We start from the raw sequence: 25387 nt of genomic DNA on the forward strand, positions 1-25387 counted from the left end.
GTTGAGCATCAAACACTACAGGTGGAGTTGCAGAAGGTGTAGTGTTGAGCATCAAACAGTACAGGTGGAGTTGCAGAAGGCGTAGTGTTGAGCATCAAACAGTACAGGTAGAGCTGCAGAAGGCGTGTTGAGCATCAAACACTGCAGGTGGAGCTGCAGAAGGTGTAGTGTTGAGCATCGAACACTACAGGTAGAGCTGCAGAAGGTGTAGTGTTGAGCATCAAACACTACAGGTGGAGCTGCAGAAGGTGTAGTGTTGAGCATCAAACACTACAGGTTGAGCTGCAGAAGGTGTGGTGTTGAGCATCAAATACTACAGATAGAGCTGCAGAAGGCGTAGTGTTGAGCATCAAACACTACAGGTGGAGCTGCAGAAGGTGTAGTGTTGAGCATCGAACACTACAGGTGGAGCTGCAGAAGGCGTGGTGTTGAGCATCAAACACTACAGGTGGAGCTGCAGAAGGCGTAGTGTTGAGCATCAAACACTACAGGTGGAGTTGCAGAAGGTGTAGTGTTGAGCATCAAACAGTACAGGTGGAGTTGCAGAAGGCGTAGTGTTGAGCATCAAACACTACAGGTGGAGCTGCAGAAGGTGTGGTGTTGAGCATCAAACACTACAGGTGGAGCTGCAGAAGGCGTAGTGTTGAGCATCAAACACTACAGGTGGAGTTGCAGAAGGCGTGGTGTTGAGCATCAAACACTACAGGTAGAGCTGCAGAAGGCGTGGTGTTGAGCATCAAACACTACAGGTGGACTTGCAGAAGGCGTAGTGTTGAGCATCAAACACTACAGGTAGAGCTGCAGAAGGTGTAGTGTTGAGCATCAAACACTACAGGTGGAGTTGCAGAAGGTGTAGTGTTGAGCATCAAACAGTACAGGTGGAGTTGCAGAAGGCGTAGTGTTGAGCATCAAACAGTACAGGTAGAGCTGCAGAAGGCGTAGTGTTGAGCATCAAACACTGCAGGTGGAGCTGCAGAAGGTGTAGTGTTGAGCATCGAACACTACAGGTAGAGCTGCAGAAGGTGTAGTGTTGAGCATCAAACACTACAGGTGGAGCTGCAGAAGGTGTAGTGTTGAGCATCAAACACTACAGGTTGAGCTGCAGAAGGTGTGGTGTTGAGCATCAAATACTACAGATAGAGCTGCAGAAGGCGTAGTGTTGAGCATCAAACACTACAGGTGGAGCTGCAGAAGGCGTAGTGTTGAGCATCAAACACTACAGGTGGAGCTGCAGAAGGCGTGGTGTTGAGCATCAAACACTACAGGTGGAGCTGCAGAAGGCGTAGTGTTGAGCATCAAACACTACAGGTGGAGTTGCAGAAGGCGTAGTGTTGAGCATCAAACACTACAGGTGGAGTTGCAGAAGGTGTAGTGTTGAGCATCAAACAGTACAGGTGGAGCTGCAGAAGGCGTAGTGTTGAGCATCAAACACTACAGGTGGAGTTGCAGAAGGCGTAGTGTTGAGCATCAAACACTACAGGTAGAGCTGCAGAAGGCGTGGTGTTGAGCATCAAACACTACAGGTGGAGTTGCAGAAGGCGTGGTGTTGAGCATCAAACACTACAGGTGGAGCTGCAGAAGGCGTAGTGTTGAGCATCAAACACTACAGGTGGAGTTGCAGAAGGCGTAGTGTTGAGCATCAAACACTACAGGTGGAGCTGCAGAAGGTGTAGTGTTGAGCATCAAACACTACAGGTGGAGTTGCAGAAGGCGTAGTGTTGAGCATCAAACACTACAGGTGGAGCTGCAGAAGGCGTAGTGTTGAGCATCAAACACTACAGGTGGAGTTGCAGAAGGCCTAGTGTTGAGCATCAAACACTACAGGTAGAGCTGCAGAAGGTGTAGTGTTGAGCATCAAACACTACAGGTGGAGTTGCAGAAGGCGTGTTGAGCATCAAACACTACAGGTAGAGCTGCAGAAGGTGTAGTGTTGAGCATCAAACACTACAGGTGGAGTTGCAGAAGGTGTAGTGTTGAGCATCAAACACTACAGGTGGAGCTGCAGAAGGTGTAGTGTTGAGCATCAAACACTACAGGTGGAGCTGCAGAAGGCGTAGTGTTGAGCATCAAACAGTACAGGTGGAGCTGCAGAAGGCGTAGTGTTGAGCATCAAACACTACAGGTGGAGCTGCAGAAGGCGTAGTGTTGAGCATCAAACACTACAGGTGGAGCTGCAGAAGGCGTAGTGTTGAGCAGCGATGAGGATTTGGTGGAGGAAGAAAAAGTCTGTAGGACTCCTGTACTAAAGAGAAATCAGTCTGCTAAAACGAGTGGCTCTCAAGCCAAAAAAGGAGCAATAACAAGGGAGAGAAGGAGGCAGTATGAGGAACACCTGTCTGAGGTTGAGTTGGGTATGGAGGAAGAGGAGGAGGAAGGGGAATGTGGTATAGACAGCCAGCAAGAGGTACAATTGTCTGGAGATGAGTTTAAGGAGGAGGACGGTGGTGTAGACAGCCAGACTCACACTTTCTCCCAGTTGTCAGGGGCAACAAAGCAAGAGTACTATGATGTACGCCGAATTAAGAATTTCTTGCAACAAACAAAACATTTGAGAAATGTCAAAATTGAGGATTTTTTGCAGACGAAGAATTGTTTATGCACTCTGTTAAATCTCAGATGAGACAAAAAGAAGAATGGGGCCACACTGATCAGGAGATGGACAGGTTGAGGAAAAAGGTTCTGAAAATCAAACAAGAATCAGTATGAAGAGTCAGAAGCAGTGTAAGACAAGTCATTTCCCGCTCTGCTCAATGGTGGTGTTTTTTCTCTCATCAGTCTCGATGGCCAACTTCAGTCTCAACACTTAACCTGAGTGGAGCGAGAGACGTGAGACAGAGAGCATGTCTCTTTGAATTTGTAAAACTAAAGCTTATTGACGCCATGTTTGTCCAGGAAACACACAGTGATATAACGAACGCCACTGACTGGAAGAAGGAGTGGTATGGTGATGTTGTCTTAAGGCACTTAAATCTAGTGGAGGAGTGGCTCTCCTCTTTTCTAAAAACTTTTTTACCACCATCTTATGTGGTAGAGGAAATAGTGGGGGGGGGGTAGATTAATGGTAGTTAGAGCCAAATATGAGTCCTTTACTTTGGTGTTTGTAAATGTAAATGCTCTGAATGCAGGGCCTGACAGTTACGTTTTTAACTGACCTCAGTGTGGTTTTGAACCAGTGTGGACCTGAAGAGTTTCTGTTTCTGGGAGGGGATTTTAACTGCACAGAAAATGATAATATGGACAGAAATCATATTGAACCTCATGCTGCCTCCAGACGTTCAGTCAAGCAGTTGATAGTAACTCATAGTTTGGTTGATGTGTGGAGAGAGATGCATGAGGATGTCAGGCAGTACACCTGGGTTCATAGTAGAGAAACATCTTTCACTATGGCACAACTACATCATTTCTATTATTTTAGGCATAATTTTAGTATGTTTAAAGAATGCAGGATTATGCCCGCAGGTTTTTCAGATCACTCAACGGTGACATGCAATGTTTTTATTGCAAAAGTAAAGCAAAAGTCTGCTTACTGGCATTTTAACAGTGCTCTGCTACTAGATGCACACTTTAAAGAAACGTTTGTATTTTTTTGGAATATTTTCAAAACTAGGAAAGGGGAGTTTACATCTTTGAAACAGTGGTGGTATTATGGGAAAGTGCAGATTAAGCAGCTTTGTCAACAGTACACTCTCAGTGTCTCTCGTGACATTACCAAATCTATGAGGGATCTAGAGACTGAAATAGTGGAGCTGCAGACTTTTGCAGGGTCCAAAGGAAACCAAGGCTGTGTTGAAGACCTCAAGTCCAATAAAGCCTTGCTGGTTGACTTACTGGATGTTAAGGCACAGGGGGCATTTGTCCGGTCTTGCTTTCAGAGTGCCGCCCTGATGGACTCACCTTCAAAGTTTTTCTTCAGCCTGGAAAGGAAGAATGGACAAAGCAGGCTCATTCATGCGCTAAAGTCAACAACAGGACACCTGCTTACTACAGCCAGTGAGATCCAGAAGAGAGCTGTGGATTTGTACTCTCTTCTGTACAGCAGTGAGTACACCGAGAATGAAGGGGCATTTGATTCGTTCTGCAGTGGGCTGCCCAGACTCTCAGAGGAGATTAACAAGGAGTTGGAGGGTCCTCTGACTGCAGAGGAGCTGTCTACAGCGTTGCAGAGCATGTAGGGGGGAAGGCCCCTGGGATTGATGGACTCCCGCCGGAGTTCTACAAAGTTTTTTGGACTGAACTGTGTGACGACATCATTGAGGTCTTCACTGAATGTTTTAATGACTTTTTTTTTTGTGCCTCAGAGCTGCAGGAGAGCAGTTCTGACGTTGTTGCTAAAAAAAAATGTGACCTGCAAGATATCAAGAACTGGCGTCCGGTCTCTCTTCTGTGTGCGGATTACAAGCTGCTTTCCAGAGTCCTGTCCAACAGACTGAAGAAGGTGATAGATCAAGTCATCCATCAGACCCAAACCTACTGTGTGCCCGACAGGTCCATTGTTGACAATGTGTCACTAATTCGGGATGTTGTGGAAGTCTCTGGTCCATTGGGCTTTGATGCTGGTCTGGTTTCATTGGATTAGGAAAAGGCTTTTGACCGGGTTGAGCACCAATACCTTTGAAAAGTGTTAGAAAGGTTTGGCCTCAGCCCTGGACTTGTTACCAAGATTAAAGTTTCGTACAAAAATATTGAGAGTGTACTGAAAATTAATGGTGTTTTGTGTAAACCTTTCAAAGCATGTAGAGGTATAAGACAAGGCTGCTCAATGTTGGGCATGCTCTATACGGTTTCAATTGAACCCTTATTACACAATTTTCGCTCTTGTATTGGTGGTCTGTGTTTGCCTGGTTTTGGCACAAGAATTGTCTTTTCTGCATATGCAGATGATATAGTTATCGTTATAAAAAGTCAAGATGATGTTAATCTGATTGAGAAAATTGTGGAAAGTTTTGGGAATCTTTCAGCCGCTAAAGTAAACTAGGCAAAAAGTGAAGCCTTAGCGGTTGGAAAGAGGTCTGCAGGTCTCCCTCAGCTGCCAGGAGGGCTAGGTTGGAAGAGGGGAGGTTTCAAGTACCCAGGAGTGTTTCTAGGTGATGACCAGACTGTTTGGAAAACTGGGAGGGGGTGGTGGAAAAGGTGGAGGGGAGATTACAAAAGTGGAAATGGCTGTTACCACAAATGTCTTACAGAGGAAGGGTTTCGGTTGTTAATAACTTGGCAGCCTCCACCCTCTGGCACAAGCTAACCATTTTGGAGCCCCCTGCCGGATTGCTAAAAAAAGTACAGTCTATTCTTGTGAACGTTTTTTGGGATAAACTGCACTGGATACCACAGAATGTGCTATACCTACCAGAAGAGGTGGGAGGGCAGGGTTTGGTGCATCTAGAGAGCAGAGTAGCAGCCTTTAGACTACAATTTATACAGCGTTACCTCACAGGGACTGATGATGTACTGTGGAGACCTTTTGTGAGCATTATTTTAAAGAAGGTACAGGGTTTGGGTTTAGACGCTTCTTTGTTTCTAACAGACTGTGTTTTTAAGAACATACATGACCTGCCATCTTTCTATCAAGGATTGTTTAAAGCTAGGACTCTAATCAAATGGTGCAGACTGGAGCCTACAGCATCTCTGTTTTGGCTCCTGGAAGAACCCCTAATCCATGGGGCCAGGCTGGATGTTCAGGATGACAACAAATCAGGTCTCAACCGGAGGCTATGCTCAGCTGGAACTGTTAAGTTGAAGCACATTGTGGATGCTGCAGGTCCAGTGCTTCTTGACACAGAGGTAACGGCTTCACTGCTGGGCTTGAGGTCAAGCAGGCACACCAGAGACGTTCTGAATGCGTGGATTAAAAGACTCACCACGGAGGAACTGGTCATGCTGCATGACCATGCCATTGGGACCGAGACTCCTGATAATGGTGATCCTTCCCTGAGTTGGGCCGCAAGATGGACCAGACTGGTCTAACGAGACCTTTGCTGGTCCCAAATTTGGGTACTAAAATGGACCTTTACATCTTAGATCGAAAGGTGTTGTACAAATGTTGTGTTGTTGCCATGAACAAGAAAATACTGAATGAGAGAAAGGACACTGTATGGAGAACAAAGCTAAAAGTGGCAGGTGATTGTAAACCAGTGTGGAGGGTGCTGTAGAAAGCCCCGCTGAACAAAAGGTCAGGTGACTTACAGTGGAGGATCCTGCAGGGAGCGCTGGCAGTCAACAGTTTCATCTCTAAGATTAACCCAACTGTTTCTGTTAAGTGTCCTTTCTGTCAGTCGCCAGAGACAGTGTTTCATTGTTAGTGGGATGTGAAAGACTTCAGGTGCTTTTTGAAGCTCTTCAGATCATATTCTCACACTGTGATGAAGATGGGATGAAGCTGTTTTTATCTTTGGTGCTGGGTACAAGAGGAAGGATGCGGAAAAGTGGCAACTGGTAAACTTTGTAGTGGGACAAGATAAGTTTGCGATTTATAGGAGCAGGAAAAGTCTGATTAATAATGGTTCAGAGGAAGAGTTACTTCCGTTGTGCGTTGCAAGGGTGAAGGTGAGAGTCCGAGTGGACTTCAGCTTCTTCACCTTAATGAACAACTTGGATGAATTTATTTCGCGGTGGTGTTTCACTAAAGACGTCTTTTTTGGACGTCTTAATGTAAAGGAGTTGCTCATGTTGATGTTGTGAAATGGATGTGTCTGTGTTGAGTTTTTTGTTTTATGTAAATTAAAGAGTTGTTTAAAATTCAAAAACAATTCTCTCCCCCTCCCCTCTGTCTGCCTATCTATCTATCTCTCTATCTCGCTATCTATCTATCTAGTAGCTACCTCCTCTCTTATCTCTCTCTCGCTCTACCCCCGTCGCTGTCTCTCGCTCTCTTTCTCCCCTCTCACTCTCTCTCTCTCAAATTCAAATTCAAATGTGCTTTTATTAGCATGACAAATATACATTTGTATTGCAAAGCATTTTCACATACAGGACAACACACAACACATATACATCAACACATGCAATAAAACAACTTACACATCTACGTCATGGCAACAAGATCCTGTGTGAGTGGATGTGTGTGAATTTGTCAGTCTCTGGATGTGTGTGTGTGTGTGTGTGTGTGTGTATGTGTGCGTGTGAGAGTGTGTTCACATAAAGGACGAGAACAGTATACAATACAGAACACATATAAATCAACAGATGCAATAAAAATCTTTCTGACATCGTCTGTGTGGCCTGTGAGTGTGTGTGTGTGTGTGTTTGTTGCGAGGGGCTGTCCGTGTGTGTGTGTGTGTGTGTGTGTGTGTGTGTGTGTGTGTGAGAGAGAGTGTGTAGTGTGTGTGTGTGTGTGTGTGCGTTGGGAGGGGCTGTCCGTGTGTGTATGTGACTGTGTGTGTGTGTGTCTGTTGTCCCGGTCCTCCCCGTTGGGAAGGAGTACGGTATCACTCACTGTCCCTCACATGGTGGCAGGCTACAACATACTGTGCAGCCGCAGTACAGCTGTCTCTGTGTTCACCTAGAATGTACGGTAATTTTCTGGGGTGTGGCAGGGCAGTGAATTTGGGGTGTCACAGTACAGCTGTCTCTGTGTTCACCTAGAATGTACGGTAATTTTCTGGGGTGTGGCAGGGCAGTGAATTTGGGGTGTCACAGTACAGCTGTCTCTGTGTTCACCTAGAATGTACGGTAATTTTCTGGGGTGTGGCAGGGCAGTGAATTTGGGATGTCACAGTACAGCTGTCTCTGTGTTCACCTAGAATGTACGGTAATTTTCTGGGGTGTGGCAGGGCAGTGAATTTGGGGTGTCACAGTACAGCTGTCTCTGTGTTCACCTAGAATGTACGGTAATTTTCTGGAGTGTGGCAGGGCAGTGAATTTGGGGTGTCACAGTACAGCTGTCTCTGTGTTCACCTAGAATGTACGGTAATTTTCTGGAGTGTGGCAGGGCAGTGAATTTGGGGTGTCACAGTACAGCTGTCTCTGTGTTCACCTAGAATGTACGGTAATTTTCTGGGGTGTCGCAGGGCAGTGAATTTGGGGTGTCACAGTACAGCTGTCTCTGTGTTCACCTAGAATGTACGGTAATTTTCTGGGGTGTCGCAGGGCAGTGAATTTGGGATGTCACAGTACAGCTGTCTCTGTGTTCACCTAGAATGTACGGTAATTTTCTGGGGTGTGGCAGGGCAGTGAATTTGGGATGTCACAGTACAGCTGTCTCTGTGTTCACCTAGAATGTACGGTAATTTTCTGGGGTGTCGCAGGGCAGTGAATTTGGGATGTCACAGTACAGCTGTCTCTGTGTTCACCTAGAATGTACGGTAATTTTCTGGAGTGTGGCAGGGCAGTGAATTTGGGGTGTCACAGTACAGCTGTCTCTGTGTTCACCTAGAATGTACGGTAATTTTCTGGAGTGTGGCAGGGCAGTGAATTTGGGGTGTCACAGTACAGCTGTCTCTGTGTTCACCTAGAATGTACGGTAATTTTCTGGGGTGTCGCAGGGCAGTGAATTTGGGGTGTCACAGTACAGCTGTCTCTGTGTTCACCTAGAATGTACGGTAATTTTCTGGGGTGTCGCAGGGCAGTGAATTTGGGATGTCACAGTACAGCTGTCTCTGTGTTCACCTAGAATGTACGGTAATTTTCTGGGGTGTGGCAGGGCAGTGAATTTGGGATGTCACAGTACAGCTGTCTCTGTGTTCACCTAGAATGTACGGTAATTTTCTGGGGTGTCGCAGGGCAGTGAATTTGGGATGTCACAGTACAGCTGTCTCTGTGTTCACCTAGAATGTACGGTAATTTTCTGGGGTGTGGCAGGGCAGTGAATTTGGGGTGTCACAGTACAGCTGTCTCTGTGTTCACCTAGAATGTACGGTAATTTTCTGGGGTGTCGCAGGGCAGTGAATTTGGGATGTCACAGTACAGCTGTCTCTGTGTTCACCTAGAATGTACGGTAATTTTCTGGGGTGTGGCAGGGCAGTGAATTTGGGATGTCACAGTACAGCTGTCTCTGTGTTCACCTAGAATGTACGGTAATTTTCTGGGGTGTCGCAGGGCAGTGAATTTGGGATGTCACAGTACAGCTGTCTCTGTGTTCACCTAGAATGTACGGTAATTTTCTGGGGTGTCGCAGGGCAGTGAATTTGGGATGTCACAGTACAGCTGTCTCTGTGTTCACCTAGAATGTACGGTAATTTTCTGGAGTGTGGCAGGGCAGTGAATTTGGGGTGTCACAGTACAGCTGTCTCTGTGTTCACCTAGAATGTACGGTAATTTTCTGGAGTGTGGCAGGGCAGTGAATTTGGGGTGTCACAGTACAGCTGTCTCTGTGTTCACCTAGAATGTACGGTAATTTTCTGGGGTGTGGCAGGGCAGTGAATTTGGGGTGTCACAGTACAGCTGTCTCTGTGTTCACCTAGAATGTACGGTAATTTTCTGGGGTGTGGTAGGGCAGTGAATTTGGGGTGTCACAGTACAGCTGTCTCTGTGTTCACCTAGAATGTACGGTAATTTTCTGGGGTGTCGCAGGGCAGTGAATTTGGGATGTCACAGTACAGCTGTCTCTGTGTTCACCTAGAATGTACGGTAATTTTCTGGGGTGTGGTAGGGCAGTGAATTTGGGGTGTCACAGTACAGCTGTCTCTGTGTTCACCTAGAATGTACGGTAATTTTCTGGAGTGTGGCAGGGCAGTGAATTTGGGGTGTCACAGTACAGCTGTCTCTGTGTTCACCTAGAATGTACGGTAATTTTCTGGGGTGTGGCAGGGCAGTGAATTTGGGGTGTCACAGTACAGCTGTCTCTGTGTTCACCTAGAATGTACGGTAATTTTCTGGGGTGTGGTAGGGCAGTGAATTTGGGGTGTCACAGTACAGCTGTCTCTGTGTTCACCTAGAATGTATGGTAATTTTCTGGGGTGTGGCAGGGCAGTGAATTTGGGGTGTCGCAGTACAGCTGTCTCTGTGTTCACCTAGAATGTACGGTAATTTTCTGGGGTGTGGCAGGGCAGTGAATTTGGGGTGTCGCAGTACAGCTGTCTCTGTGTTCACCTAGTATGTACGGTAATTTTCTGGGGTGTGGCAGGGCAGTGAATTTGGGGTGTCACAGTACAGCTGTCTCTGTGTTCACCTAGAATGTATGGTAATTTTCTGGGGTGTGGCAGGGCAGTGAATTTGGGGTGTCACAGTACAGCTGTCTCTGTGTTCACCTAGAATGTACGGTAATTTTCTGGGGTGTGGCAGGGCAGTGAATTTGGGGTGTCACAGTACAGCTGTCTCTGTGTTCACCTAGAATGTACGGTAATTTTCTGGGGTGTGGCAGGGCAGTGAATTTGGGGTGTCGCAGTACAGCTGTCTCTGTGTTCACCTAGTATGTACGCTAATTTTCTGGGGTGTGGCAGGGCAGTGAATTTGGGGTGTCTCTCCTCAAATTTCTCAAAGTAATAATCAATTTCCCGGAATGTCTTGCATTCAGCCAAAAAGTGCAGCTCTGTCTTGACAACATTGTCTTCAGACTGTTGACAGAAACGTTCATCTTTTATCATCCAGGTCTTTTTATGTCTGCCTGTTTCTATGACGATGCGATGCTCACCGAGTCTGTTTCTATGGCGATGCTCACTGAGTCTGTACTTCCTCAGTATGTTTCTCAAATGTGTTTCTTTTATTTGAATGAGGTGATCTGCTAATGTGTCCTCTCTGTCTAGGGCCAAATAGCATTGCATCTGGCTTTGGGATTTTGTTTTAGATTGCCAGTATTCATAATAATTGTGTTTTTGGTTTGAGGGAGTTTGTTGAAGCTGAATATGTTGTGTAGTTTGGACCTGGTCTTGTGCCTCTAAAGTGTTAGTATGTGTTAGTGGAACAGGATGGCTGAAGACCAGGTTGGTAGGAGAGTTCTTATCTTTGCTCAACTCTTGGTATTGCAAGGCTTTATAATGGAAAGAGTGGGTCGCTGAATCGTAGATGTTTCCAGAATTTGATTGCGCTTTTTAAAATTTTGATCAGAAGAGAATATTGGCCTCGTTCTGCCCTGCATGCCTTGTTTGTAGTGTGCCGATGGACTTTAAGAATGATTTTACAGAATTCAACATGCAGGGTCTCAATTGGATGTTTTTCCCATTTATCCATAAAGGGCAATTGGTTCTATGACTAATTCAAATATTTTTAACCAGATTCTAATTGGAATTTCAAAAGGGATTTGTCTTTTTGTGGCAAGTAAAGCCCTGCATGCCTTGTCTCGTAGTTCATTCACTGCCATGTTGAAAGTTCCTCTAGAATTGATTCTAAGGCCTAGGTAGGTATAATTAAATGTATGGTCAATTTCATCTGGTCCTAATCTAAATATATGCTGTCTTCCCTGATATCTGGATCTTTTGTGAAATATCATTATTTTAGTTTTACTCATGTTAGCTGCGAGGGCCCAGGTCTGACAAAACTTTTGAAGAAGGTCTAATTGAGTCTGGAGTCCTTCCTCCAATGGTGAAAGAAGGACCAGGTCATCTGCATAGAGCAGGAATTTGATCTCACTGTCTTGCAGAGTGAGTCCAGTTGCTGGTGAGTTTTCCAGCATAGTTGCCAACTCATTGATATACAAGTTAAACAGAGTTGGGCTTAAAGGGCAGCCCTGTCTCACTCTGCACTCCTGAGGGATATACTGAGTTCTTTTGGATCCTATTTTGATTCCACACTTAGCTCCCGAGTACATTGATTTTATAATATCATATGTTTTTCCCCCTACACCCCAGTAGTAGCGTGTTGCTTTGGTATAAACAAGTTTCTAAAGCACGCTTCTTCTTTTTTCCATCCATCTTGTCCTTTTTCATGTGCTTTTTTGTTGTCTTTTAGTTAATTTGTTTTTTTCAGTGACAGGTCTGAGTGAAGTTGTTTGTTTTTTGTTTTTTTTTCGATAGCGGTGCTACCTCCCTCAGCAGGGCAATATGGCCGCTGCAGGAGGTGGATGGACGGCGTTTGAAAAGCTGACACGCAGGCACGCGATTAAAGTGGCTCTGGTGGTCACGTGCTTGGTGGAGGAGTGCTGCCTCATGGTAGGCAAACATGTGGGATATGAAAGCATAAATTCAGCATCCAGAATGAACAATGCTGTGGTCATGTTTATCGATAGTGTTGATAAAGCCAACCAGGAGGTGGACAGCGGTGTGGTGATAAAGGACACGTTGACCCCCGCTCTGCCCCTGGCTAATCCTGCCACGAGAATCACCATTTCTAATTTTGCCCCGTTCATGAGTAATGCCGCTTTGTAGAAGGAGCTTGCAAGGTACGGACAGCTAGTGTCCCAAATAAAAATGGTCTCTTTGGGTTGCAAGTCTCCTCACTTGAGACACATAGTGTCCCATAGGAGACAAGGCTTCATGATTCTGAGATATAATGCGGAGGGTTTGGATCTGAAGCTTACGTTCAGGATTGACGAGTTTGACTACACTTTGTTTGTTTGTTACTGTGTTTGATGAAATGTTTTGGCTGTGGGTCTGAGGGGCATTTAATAAGGTCTTGTCCCGACAGGAGTGAGGGTAGGTCTGATGCTTAAGAGCTGCCTTTGTCTCCTGATGCCGCCACAAGCGGCGCATCTCCGGCTGAAGACAGCGCTATCGAGTTGGCACAGGGCAGACAGGAGGCCAGGGAGCAAGGGGCAGGAGAAATAGACAAGGTGGTGAAACAGAAAGAGACCGAGGCTGGAGAACACAAGGGAAATGGACAGACTGAGCAGGCAGGGGAGGAGGATGAGCAGGTTGAACAGGTTAAAAAGGTGATCACGATGAGAAGGTGACAGAACTTGAACTGGTAGAAGCTGATGGAAATGAAGACAGTGAGAACGGGGAGTGTAGCAAACTGGCTGGGCGAGATGTGAATTGTGGTCGGAAGAAGCAAATACAGCAGACTGCTATTAGTGTGGCAGAGTCTGTAGTTCTTGAAGAGGACGAGACACTATTGGATGATGAAATAAAATTAATAAGTCCATTAAAAGGAAGCCCACAGAGGGTAGACAGGACAATTTAAAAGCAAAGAGGATTTCAAAAGGTAAAAAGCCATCCTCCTCTTCTTCATCTGAGGAGGACACAAAAGAAAGTGACTGTGAGTTAGTTTCCACTCCTCGTACACAGGTGGACACTGAAGGGAGCTATTCTTTCCTGAAAATCGAAGTTTTTAGAGGCCACTAAAGGTTTAGACGGTTAATGTGGAAAATTACTTTCCAGACTTGCAGCTTTTTGTTGACTCAGTCAAACGTTTTATGAAAAACACAGGAGATTTGGAAGTAAACACATTTACTGACCAGGAAATCTTCAGACTGAAAAAAACTCGTACAGAAAGTAAAATTGCAACTCCTTGATGATGCTTAAGACGAATTTGGTAGATAAGTGTGTTGCACTGGGCGACCTTCCTCTTACTGCTGCTGGAGGAGCCACTGATTCATGGAGCCAGGCTGGATGTCCACGACTGGTGCTCTCCAGGACTTTCCCAGAAACTGGTTTTCACCACGAGCATCACCCTACAGAGCACAGCTTCTACACAAAAGTGGCCTTTTTTTCCAGAACTGGGGGTAGTATTGTGCGTAGTGGGAGTTGATGAAGATCTGTTTTTTCTTTTCTTCTTTTTATTTGTGTAATGAGGATAAGTCCTGGCTGTATTATTGGCATTGTTTCATTTTATTTCTTTGGTATGTAAATTGTGTAAACTCAACATCCATTGCACGTTGTGCGTCTTGGGGGAGAGATCCCTCCTCTGTTGCTCTCCCTGAGGTTTCTTCCTATTTTTCCTCCCTGTTAAAATGTTTTTTTAGGGAGTTGTTCCTCATCTGATGCGAAGGTCTAAGGACAGGATGTTGTGTTGCTGCCAACCCCCTGAGACGAATTTGTGTTTATGTTGGGCTATTTTATTTCGAATTTCTGATTTTGCAAATACTCGTTAAGACCACTCAATTGTCTTTTTTTTTCCTGACACTTTTTTTTTTATGAGCTGGATTATAAAGAGATGATAGTGTTTGAGTATCAGCTGTTGAACTGTAATGTACTCTGAATAAATATACCTTTTTAAAATCAAAATTTCTCTCTCTCTCTCTCTATCTGTCTCTCTCGCTTCCTGATCCTCTGTTAGAGGCTTCCATCCTCTCATATGATGGCAGCATGTACATGAAGGTGGTGATGCCAACAGTCATGCACACTGAGGCCGAGGACGTTTCCCTGCGCTTCAAGTCCCAGCGAGCCTATGGCCTGCTGATGGCCACCACCTCCCGGGACTCAGCTGACACACTTCGGCTGGAGCTGGACGGTGGTCGTGTCAAACTCACAGTCAATTTAGGTATCGTATGCCCCTCCCCACCTACCTCAACCCCCCACTACTGCCATGAGATGCTTTTACCATCGAGTGGTGTTACTCTTATTTTCATCTCTCGTTTTATATAAATTGTGTTAGTTTTCATCATCAGTTAATCACCATTGTCATTACAGTTAATGAGAACTATGTGTAGTATAGAAATAGTTTATCTTATTTGCATGATTATTGATAGGTTGCATACAAAAATAACTGTAGATTGCTTATAGAATAACAATATTGGTAGAGGTTAGGCCAGATAGGTTTATTCATTGTAATTATGTTTGTCATTGGTAACCATGGTTGGCACATCTTTTGAGCAGACATGCTGTGGTCATATTCATAACCATATTTTAAGAGCTTTTGACAGTCACAGCACATTAGATATAACACATGATAAAATTATGAGCACATGCTGAGTTTTAAACGGCCAACTGTGTTTAGAACCTTTTCAAGGACACTAATGGTGCTGAGACTTTCTTAAGGGTGACATCCACAGTGTTCAAACTGATCTTTAATCCACCATTCAGTCCGAAATTATGTTTCCTTTTTTCCCACCAATGTCACTTTTCCTTTCTTAATTGAAACCATCCTATAATCACTGTCTTTCTGGGTGTTTCTTTTTTTGCTGACAATGTTATCCTTTATGAGAGTCTATGTCTTCCAGTGCATTTTATCAGCTTTCAACTTCATTTCCCATCATGCTTTGTCAAAAGATGGTATTCACCCCTTCAAAGGCCTTAAGCCTGCGGCCCGTCAGGCGAACAGCCCGAGAACAGAGCCCAGCAACACCTGCAGCTGGCTGCATCTCCGACGTAACACCTCCCTCTTTCTCCACAAACACTTCCGACGGTGTTCCACCAGGAAAGAAGCAGATCATGAAAATTAGTTCACACACCTAGCATTCCATTAAGTGACTTGTGTCTTGAAATTGAGTAAAATCATAAAACAGTAAAGGGAATTTTAGCTGACAGTTTGCTTTAGGAGTCATAAATAGTTAAGCAATATGTTAATTCTTCTAAATTATAAAATTCAACACTATTTCAACATGCATTAGATTCTTTGTATTTCTATATAAATGTGCTCCTGGCCATGATGTTAGATGTGTAGAGATTCCTCTGTGAGAACAGTAGAATCAGGCTGTTCACCAGGTGGACTGCCGGGCCTCTGCATGGTGCTGGTGCTGATTGGATCGCGGCTGTTCGCTCCCACTTTTCTGTTGCGGTTGACGACACATGAAAACACCAGCCACATGGTGACTAACCGACACTGTCCCTGACAGAATATAATAGTCCCAATGGGACTATTGAGTCATTTGTTTTCTAGTATGCTATTGCCAAAAAAACAAAAACAAAAATTGCATTTTTATTTTTCTGGCTAGAATAGAAGGTAATATGATGCCTTATTTCTCAGCTTTTCAGAGATATATTTCTCCAAGATGGATGGCTACCACCACCTTCTTGCTAAATGTCAGACATGTGCCATTAATAACATGTTTAGTCAATAAGCTGGTGTGGAAGCTATGGAGCCGGTGACTTGGACTCTCTTCCAGGAGTCACAAGTCATTTCAAAAAGTCAGTGTTGGAAAGCTTATGTGGTTGGTACACTGTAAGTGGCCATTTTACTGTAAATGAACAACTGAATGAAAGGATGAATTTGAAATATTAATTGTACAAGTTAAAGCTATCAAAAACACAAATAAGCATTAGGTTGTTTTACCGCACGTGTTCTCACTATTGAGTGAAGTTGCTTTTCTGAAGCAGTGCATTGATATCAATGGCTGCCCTTCAAGTAACATATGTTCTCTAATTACTATTATCAGCTCATTAAGAGTCAAAGTATCTTTTGAACATCTTTCACAAATAGTTTTAAAAGAATACACTAAAAACAAATGGGAAAAAATGGCCACCTTTCTGCATGTGGACGTCCCCGGAAGGGTGGAATTCTTGTTTTTGGATGTCTGCAGCTGTAACCTTGAAGGATGCAATTTCATCTGTCATTTATTCTCCCCCATCTAGACTGTATCAGGATAAACTGTAACTCCAGTAAGTTAACACTCAAGTTTCATTTTGCTCTTTGTTGATACTATGTTGATGCTTTTTGTTCTTTTGTTTTGTTTTTTATATAAGGAATGTGTTTTTGAAGTGTGTCACCTGTACCTTCTACCCTCTCTCCTCTCCCTGCTGTGTGGAGGAGGCATGTGTGGAGGATGAGTGTGTGGAGGAGGAGTGTGTGGAGGAGTATGTGAAGGAGGAGTGTGTGGAGGAGGAGTGTGTGGAGGAGGCGTGTGTGGATAAGTGTGGAGGAGGAGTGTGTGGAGGAGGCATGTGTGTGGAGGAGTGTGTGGAGGAGGAGTGTGTGGAGGAGGAATGTGTAGAGGAGTGTGGAGGAGAAGTGTGTGAAGGAGGAGTCTGTCGAGGAGGAGTGTTTGGAGGAGGAATGTGTAGAGGAGAAGTGTGTGGGGGAGGAGTGTATGGAGGAGGCATGTGTGGATAAGTGTGTGGAGGAGGCATGTGTGGAGGAGGCATGTGTGGAGGAGTGTTGAGGAGGTGTGTGGAGGAGGAATGTGTAGAGGAGGAGTCTGTGGAGGAGGAGTGTGTGGAGGAGGAATGTGTAGAGGAGAAGTGTGTGGGGGAGGAGTGTGTGGAGAAGTGTGTGGTGGAGGAGGAGTCTGTGGAGGAGAAATGGGTAGAGGAGGAGTGTGTGGAGGAGGAATGTGAGGAGGAGGAGTGTGTGGAGGAAAAATGTGTGGAGGAGTGTGTGGAGGAGTGTGTGGAGGAGGGGTGTGTGGATGAGGAGTGTGTGGAGGAAGAATGTGTGGAGGAGAGATGTGTGGATGAGGAGTGTGTGCTCATTCAGCTGTCTGACCCAGTAGCAGGCCACAACATCCAACAGAGAGTCAGAGTGGGATGAGTGGTGATCTAATAATCTGAGTTTTTCTCATGTAACATGATGCTCTGCTCTGTTGATCATGTTGATTGTGATGACAGTTATTACTGAGACTTCTACACTATGTTTTACTATCAGCCATGCTCATACTCTGATTCTCTACTTCCCTTGCTCATGATAAAAACGGCATTTGAAACAAAGCTACTTTCATACTATTCTGTATTTTACACAGTATTGATTGTATTCATCTTTAAATTAAGGTTTCCCCAGAAACTGCAATACTTCACATCAGTATACCAAGTTTTCGAGGTTGCGATTAATAAATCACCACTCGTAATGTATTACAAAAATTATATTTTGGATGCGTCCCCAAAACCTTACTGTAGCTTGATTATATGACAGAAAAGAGCGAAGTTAATATAACAAAGTACTTAAATTGGACGGCACCCTTTGGTTCAGCACCACCATTAAAATTATTGTACATATATTCAACCAAAAGGCAGAAATATTATTTCGAAATACAGAATGCACAATATCTTGCAAAAGACATTGTGTAATATCATCTTCTGTTATTCAGTTTGCACATTAGTATAAGGAGATGTCTCTGCATCCACTCTATTGCCATGTTTACACAACTGTTTCTGTTTTATTTGTGCAAGTGCCATATGCATTAGGACTGTTTGGACTTGACCTAACAACAGGGATTACTTTTACTCATGAATAGACATTGTAGATTTTTGCTTTTAACAACCTTGACGTAATATGTGTAACAAATAATGAGGATACAAAATAACTTCTAATTTTTAAGTCATGAATACAAACGAGGTATTTTAATGAAAATATTTAATTCCAGTTTTGACTATTTCAGTGCAGTGATTTGGTGTTTTGTTGCAGGAAATGTTGAGCTGCAGTTGATGCAACTTTGAGTCATTACATCATGATGACTAAAGAGGAGATTGGCCTCGGAGTCTCTGTCCTTCATATGTGGATAAGCGTGCTTGGCCAAAGATTTGTTGAACATGTCATTATTTACCAATTTGATGGTAATATGGTTTCAGTTTAGTTAAGTATTGCCAAAGAAGCAATGAACTGCAAATTGTTGCTCAAATCTGCTGTTTTAGATTTGGCCTGCTACATGCTAGCTATTGTTTTAGATTTGGCCTGCTACATGCTAGCTATTGTTTACATTTGGCCTGCTACATGCCAGCTATTGTTTTCGATTTGGCCTCTATATGCTAGCTATTGTTTTAGAATTGGCCTTCTACATGCTAGCTATTGTTTTAGATTTGGCCTGCTATATGCTAGCTATTGTTTTAGATTTGGTCTGCTACATGCTAGCTATTGTTTTAGATTTGGCCTGCTACATGCTAGCTATTATTTTAGATTTGGCCTGCTACATGCTAGCTATTGTTTTAGATTTTGCCTGCTACATGCTAGCTATTATTTTAGATTTGGCCTCGCACATGCTAGATATTGTTTCCACGCTGCACTGAAATGAGCCACAAGCTATGACATGCAATATGGAAAGGATCTTGGTCACCTCAGGGATTGTGTGGCTTCTTGCTGTTAATATGTGTAGGTCATCTTGCGGTGATTCAATAATCCCAAAATTCCATAATGTAGGAGCCTGTAGGCGCTGTTAAATTATCATTGGAAAGGTCAAAATGTGATACTGTAGTGAAAAAGAGCTCATTACCTCATAGGTGTATTCCACCATGCTAACCATGTCTCTTGCCTAGACTTTCAATTTGATGGTAATTTGTTTTTCAGTCTAAATAAGAATTACCAAAGAAGAAAATAACATTCTTACTCCCCCCCCCAAAGAAAATAATCTTATATGAATAACAAGAATATAGGCTTGTAATTATGTAAAATATAAAAGATATGATAATAAATATTAAAATGTTAACCCACGTATTTTCCAACACCATCCCTGTGTGCTGTAACTCTTCAATAAGCAGCTACCTTCATTAATGCTAATGTTTGAACTCACATTTTTTCAATATGCACCATCCTTGGAGGATGTGGTGAAACCTCTACTTTTGCAACAGATGGGATGTGCCTAAGCAACATGGGCACATTAAATGTCTAGCCCAGAAAAATACACTGAGCTATATGCAGGGGACGCTGGAATTGGAAATGAAACAGACTGACAGTTTTATCCCTGCACCACATATATAATTTTGATTAACCCATTTTAAAAAGAACGATTAGTGGAATTACCTAAGCTAAACAAAAACAACCATTATAGACAGTAATTCAAGTGGATGTAAAGGATACATGTTCCCACACATATACATACGGACATATATCTATTTGCTGTCTCACTCCAAAAAATACTGAAAAACGAATGGGTTAAGAATGCAAAAAAAATTTTTTTTGACTATTTTCTGTAATTTCCTCAGCACAAATTGGCAGGGTGTTAACTTATTAAATTGTAGGTGGATACTATTTAACATGTTAATCTATTCCTGCTATGTAACAAATGTTGAACTTTGTGCTTTTCACAATTGAGTACTAACGAAGTCTTACCAAGTATACAAAACACAGTTTGGAGAGGTCACGCACAGTGGTGAGGGAGGGGGGGAAGAAAAGGAAGACTGAGGGAATGAAAGGGTGAGGGAGGATTGGCATACGGTGATTTATTAACCAGTCAGCTCAGATCTACTACAGTTAGCAGCCTAGATTTTGGTTTGTCACCTTGATGGACATCTTGAACAGCTTTACAGTTTGCTGACACCAAGCTTACAGAACATGTAGACAACTGAGTCCTTCAGTCCTTTCGATGTCCCCGACCATTTGTTGTCCTTTCTCAAATCACTGACCGTCTCCTCGTGAAGATGTGTGCAGGGGTTTTACTTGATCTACAACACCTGCATATTCATTTGTGCACATTAGTCGTGTAAGACAGGTAGTGTAAGACAGGTTGAGGGAGCATGTGCTGTACAGCAGGTGTCTGTCAGGGGCCCTCTGAAATATCCTCAAGAGGTCTAGTCAAACCAAGTTTAAGGAAAGGCTCTGTAACACAGCTTTACATAATTATCGCCTGTTTTGGTAGAAAAAGGGAAGCAATTGGGTGAAAGGAAAGTCTATTCCGTGTCTTATGAGGTAAAGCAATTAACTTTTGTCTTAATGGAGTAATTCATTTTCTGCTCAAACCATTTGAAAACAACTAATCAAATCTAGGTAATGGGCAAGTGATTTTATTTTAAACAGATGTTTTCACATTACTGTTTAAATGTACATTTCAAACATGAAATCAATCCTTTGTTTTCCAAAGAAAGTACATTTCAGGCTAATTTAAAGACCATTTTGTTTTGGGGGGAGAGAAAACCCACTACCAAGCGTCTTTTGTAGAAGTTGTGGTACTTTTCTGCTGAAGCTCAGTAGCGGGAAAACAAAGGTTTGATTTTAGATGTAGGTTGACTTTAACTTTGTGATTAACCATCATCCTCAGGCAAGGGACCAGAGACCCTGTATGCTGGGCAAAAACTCAATGATAATGAGTGGCATACAGTACACGTGGTCCGCCGCGGCAAAATCTACAAGCTAACGGTTGACGATGATGTAGCAGAAGGTACTTAACTTAACCTGTCTTTGTGTAGAGAAAAGTACATGTTTTACATGCATACATGGTTTAGTGTTGTGCTGTCATTATTCTAGACTGCTGTTTTGCTTCAGCAACACAAATCTAATGATTATGCAGACGTCGGTAACAGTCTGAACCCACCCAATATCGTCTATCCAATTTCCTTTGAATTCAGCCCTTTTGTGTTAGTGTCAGACAGTGTTCTCTTTTCTTTTTGTTTCTTTTTTCTTTCTTTTCAACCCATCCCCTTCACCCTCCCCCTTCTTCAGGCCAAATGGCAGGTGATCACACTCGTCTGGAATTCCACAATATCGAGACAGGCATCATGAAAGAGCGTCGCTTTGTATCGAGCATCCCTTCCAGCTTTATTGGCCACCTACAAAGCCTTAGGTACTTCATATACAAACATCCACTTTATACCATGACTTTACATAATACTTCCTCATTCTGCATTAATTGTAGAGGCACTGATAAATGTTCTGGATATTCTATTTAGATCAAGTTTTGTTTTTGTTTTTGTTTTCCCCAGATGTTTAATTTTCTAGATGTTGTTGTTTCCAGATAGAGAGAGGAGGTGTGGTATTGTATGAGGAAGCCGGGAGTTGCCGAGAAGTATGTAGGAGTGGTGCAGGATATGTATGAGTGCAGTGTGACAGTGGTGAGGTGTGCGGTTGGAATGACAAATGGGTTCAAGGTGGAGGTGGGATTACATCAAGGATCTGAGCCCTTTCTTGTTTGCATTGGTGATGGACAGGATGACGGACGAGATCAGGCAGGAGTCTCCGTGGATGATGATGTTCGCGGATGACATTGTGATCTGTAGCGAGAGTAGGGTGCAGGTTGAGGAGAGCCTGGAGAGGTGGAGGTATGCACTGGAGAGAAGAGGAATGAAAGTCAGTAGGAGCAAGACGGAATACCTATGTGTGAATGAGAGGGAGGACAGTGGAATGGTGAGGATGCAAGGAGTAGAGGTGACGAAGGCATACGAGTTTAAATACTTGAGGTCAACTGTCCAAAGTAGCGGGGAGTGCAGAAGAGAGGAGAAGAAGAGAGTGCAGGCAGGGTGGAGTGGGTGGAGAACAGCGTCAGGACTGATTTGTGACAGAAGGGTACCAGCAAGAGTTAAAGGGAAGGTTTACAAGATGGTTGTGAGACCAGCTATGTTATATGGTTTGGAGACAGTGGTACTGACAAAAAGACAGGAGGTAGAGCTGGAGGTGGCAGAGTTGAAGATGCTAAGATTTGAATTGAAAGTGATGAAGAAGGACAGGATTAGGAACGAGTATATTAGAGGGACAGCTCAGGTTGGACGGTTTGGAGACAAAGCAAGAGAGACAAGATTGAGATGATTTGGACATGTGTGGAGGAGAGATGCTGGGTATATTGGGAGAAGGATGCTAAATATGGAGCTGCCAGGGAAGAGGAGAAGAGGAAGGCCAAAGAGGAGGCTTATGGATGTGGTGAGGGAGGACATGCAGGTGGCTGGTGTGACAGAGGAAGATGCAGAGGACAGGAAGAGATGGAAATGGTTGGTCCGCTGTGGAGACCCCTAACGGGAGCAGCCAAAAGTAGTAGTAGTAGAAGTAGTCATAGAAGTAGTAGTAGTTTGTTTTTTTCCAGATATGTTTGAAAAGTAAGTCTTATTTCAAGACATAAACGGAAAGAAAATAAATGTGTTCAATATGATGAACAAATAACTTCCTCAAGTGCCTATTTTCTTTCTTTGTCTTCAGATTCAATGGCATGCTTTACATCGACCTGTGCAAGAATGGTGACATAGACTACTGCGAGCTCAACGCCCGCTTTGGGATGCGTTCCATCATCGCTGACCCTGTCACCTTTAAGTCCAAGAGCAGCTACCTGAGCCTGGTCACCCTGCAGGCTTACACTTCTATGCATCTCTTTTTCCAGTTTAAGACCACCTCAGCAGATGGCTTCATACTCTTTAACTCGGGAGATGGCAATGATTTCATCGCTGTAGAGCTGGTTAAAGGGTATGTTGGAGTCTTACAGGTAACCAGGTGACCACATCTGCAGTTCAGTTGAGGAGCTTTATAGATTTGCTCAGTTTTCAGATGGATAAGGTGTTCAAACATCACTATCCAGATACTTTAAACTTCAATTTCTGATCATAGTTAAATGACAGAAATGCATTTACATCATATAGATCCTGGAAGCATACTGTAACCTCTCAATGGCTTTACTCCCCTCACAGGTATATCCACTATGTGTTTGACCTTGGGAATGGGCCTAACCTCATCAAGGGCAAAAGCGAGAGAGCCCTTAATGACAATCAGTGGCACAATGTGGTCATCACTCGTGACAACAGCAACACCCATACACTGAAAGTTGATGCTACAGCCACAAGTCAGAGTATCAATGGTGCCAAGAACCTTGATCTAAAAGGTGTGCAAAACGTATTCCAGCCATGACATAATGAGTTGCCTGACATTTGAAAGTAGAAATTAGCTGATATGAGAAGAACCGTTCTAGTTTTAAAATGGTGACTCAAGGGCGTCCGGGTAGTGTAGCCATCTATTCCATTGCCTACCAACACGGAGATCACAGGTTCATATCCCCGTGTTACCTGCGGCTTGGTCGGGAGTCCCTACAGACACAATTGGCCGTGTCTGCGGGTGGGAAGCCGGATGTGGGTATGTGTCCTGGTCAGTGCACTTGCGCCTCCTCTGGTCGGTCGGGGCACCTGTTCAGCGGGGAGAAGGAACTGGGGAGAATAGCGTGATCCTCCCACGTGCTATGTCCCCGTGGTGAAACTCCTCACTGTCAGGTAAAAAGAAGTGGTTGCCGACTCCACATGTGTCGGAGAAGGCATGTGGAAGTCTGCAGCCCTCCCCGGCTCGGTAGAAGTGGTGGAGCAGCAACTGGGATGGCTCGGAAGAGTGGGGTATTTGGCCGGATACAATTGGAGAGAAAAAGGGGGAAAATGCCAAAAAAAAAAAAAAGGGGTGACTAAATGTTTTCTGTAAATGATCTACTACTACTCCTACTACAACTACTACTATTCTCGGCTGCTCCTGTTAAGGGTCTCCACAGAGAATCTTCCGTTTCCATTTCTTCCTGTCTGTCACACCAGCCACCTGCATGTCCTCCCTCACCACATTAACCTCCTCTTTGGGCTTCCTCTTCTCCTCTTCCCTGGCAGCTCCATATTTAGCATCCTTCTCCCAGTATACCCAGTATCTCTCCTCCACACATCTCCAAACCATCTCAATCTTGCCTCTCTTGCTTTGTCTCCAAACCGTCCAACCTGAGCCGTCCCTCTAATATACTACTGACTTTCGTTCCTCTTCTCTCCAGTGCATACCTCCACCTCTCCAGGCTCTCCTCAACCTGCACCCTACTCTCGCTACAGATCACAATGCAAGCATCATAATCAAGGCTGGGTGTTTGTCACGGAAGTCGTGGCTGTCACGGATTCTGTGATTCTCGCCATTTTTTTGCCATGTCCGCGATTTACCCAGTTTTTAGTGCTTTCCGTGATTTTTCTACAGTTTTGAATGGTAGCTTAACTGTCAATCTTAACGTAGCCTACATTGTGATCTGTATAGGCACTAAGCATTTTAACCATCACTTCTGAACCGCATATAGCCTAGCATTGTACATTTTGACCTACACTCCGACCCATAGATTGTCCCAATTAGCGGAAGTTTACAATGTAATGTTACGTTCCCATGGTTATGTTAGAAGTGCGAATGAATGAACAGCTAACGTTAGTCACGGTCCGATCAAAAACTTCAAAATGAGTAAAACTGCAAAGACCTCCGCTAAAGCACGATCCCTACAATACCCAGAAAAAACTTTTCATGTCAGTGGTGGTTTGTTATTTTGCTCAGTGTGTAACATCCCGGTGGACTACACTCGAAAAGCAAGTTGGACAAGCATTTGCAGACAAACGTCCATAAAAAGAAAACCGCAGATCGGGCCATTGAAACCGAGAAGAGCCGAAAACTGCAAAAAACTGTGTCAGAGCTGTTTCAAGCTAAAAAAACTGCACAATTGCATAGACAGACTGAGGTAATTAAACGTACAGAAGCTTTCACTTCAGCCAACATCCCCTTACACACACTGCACAATGTTGGCCTGAAGTCCTATCTGGAACGCAATCTCCGCGACATCGGAGTAATTCCAAGTGCCTGTCAACTCCGACGCAACTACCTGCCTAGCATATTCGTGAAACACGTGAACGAGATCAAAGACAAACTCAAAGTTTGTGACAGAATTAGCATTGTTGCTGACGAGGCAAACAGCGGGCAACTGCCCGCTGTTTTAAAAAAAAATGTATTCAAGCACTTGTTACTGTTGCTACAGTTGCGCATGTTATTTCAATAATTTACCACTACTGTGCATGAGATCTCTTGGTTAATTGAATACATTCAAGCTATTAAAAACACTCCGTGATTTCTGCCTCTTTCTTTTCAGTTTTCCGTGATTGTCTACAACTTTGCCGTGATTGCTCTGTGACTTTAGTCAATATTTTCCGTGACAAACACCCAGCCTTAATCATAATCCACGGAGACTCCTGCCTGATCTCGTCCATCCACTTGTCCATCACCATTGCGAACAAGAAAGGGCTCAGAGCCGATCCTTGAT

The 25387-nt window shown here is 43.9% G+C and overlaps 1 protein-coding gene across 1 annotated transcript in view; it reads left to right on the plus strand.

Annotated features, from left to right (window-relative positions):
• nrxn3a (neurexin 3a) overlaps window positions 1-25387 on the plus strand; it is a 564844-nt gene that overhangs the window by 289763 nt on the left and 249694 nt on the right. Inside the window, exons 6-11 of the mRNA XM_056296357.1 lie at window positions 14083-14286; window positions 16317-16343; window positions 20645-20764; window positions 21046-21166; window positions 22510-22770; window positions 22992-23182. Coding sequence (XP_056152332.1) covers window positions 14083-14286; window positions 16317-16343; window positions 20645-20764; window positions 21046-21166; window positions 22510-22770; window positions 22992-23182 — 924 coding nt within the window. The remainder of the gene's footprint in view (window positions 1-14082; window positions 14287-16316; window positions 16344-20644; window positions 20765-21045; window positions 21167-22509; window positions 22771-22991; window positions 23183-25387) is intronic.

The sequence above is a fragment of the Lampris incognitus genome, chromosome 16 (genome assembly GCF_029633865.1).
Source record: "Lampris incognitus isolate fLamInc1 chromosome 16, fLamInc1.hap2, whole genome shotgun sequence".
Taxonomy (NCBI): Eukaryota; Metazoa; Chordata; class Actinopteri; order Lampriformes; family Lampridae; genus Lampris; species Lampris incognitus.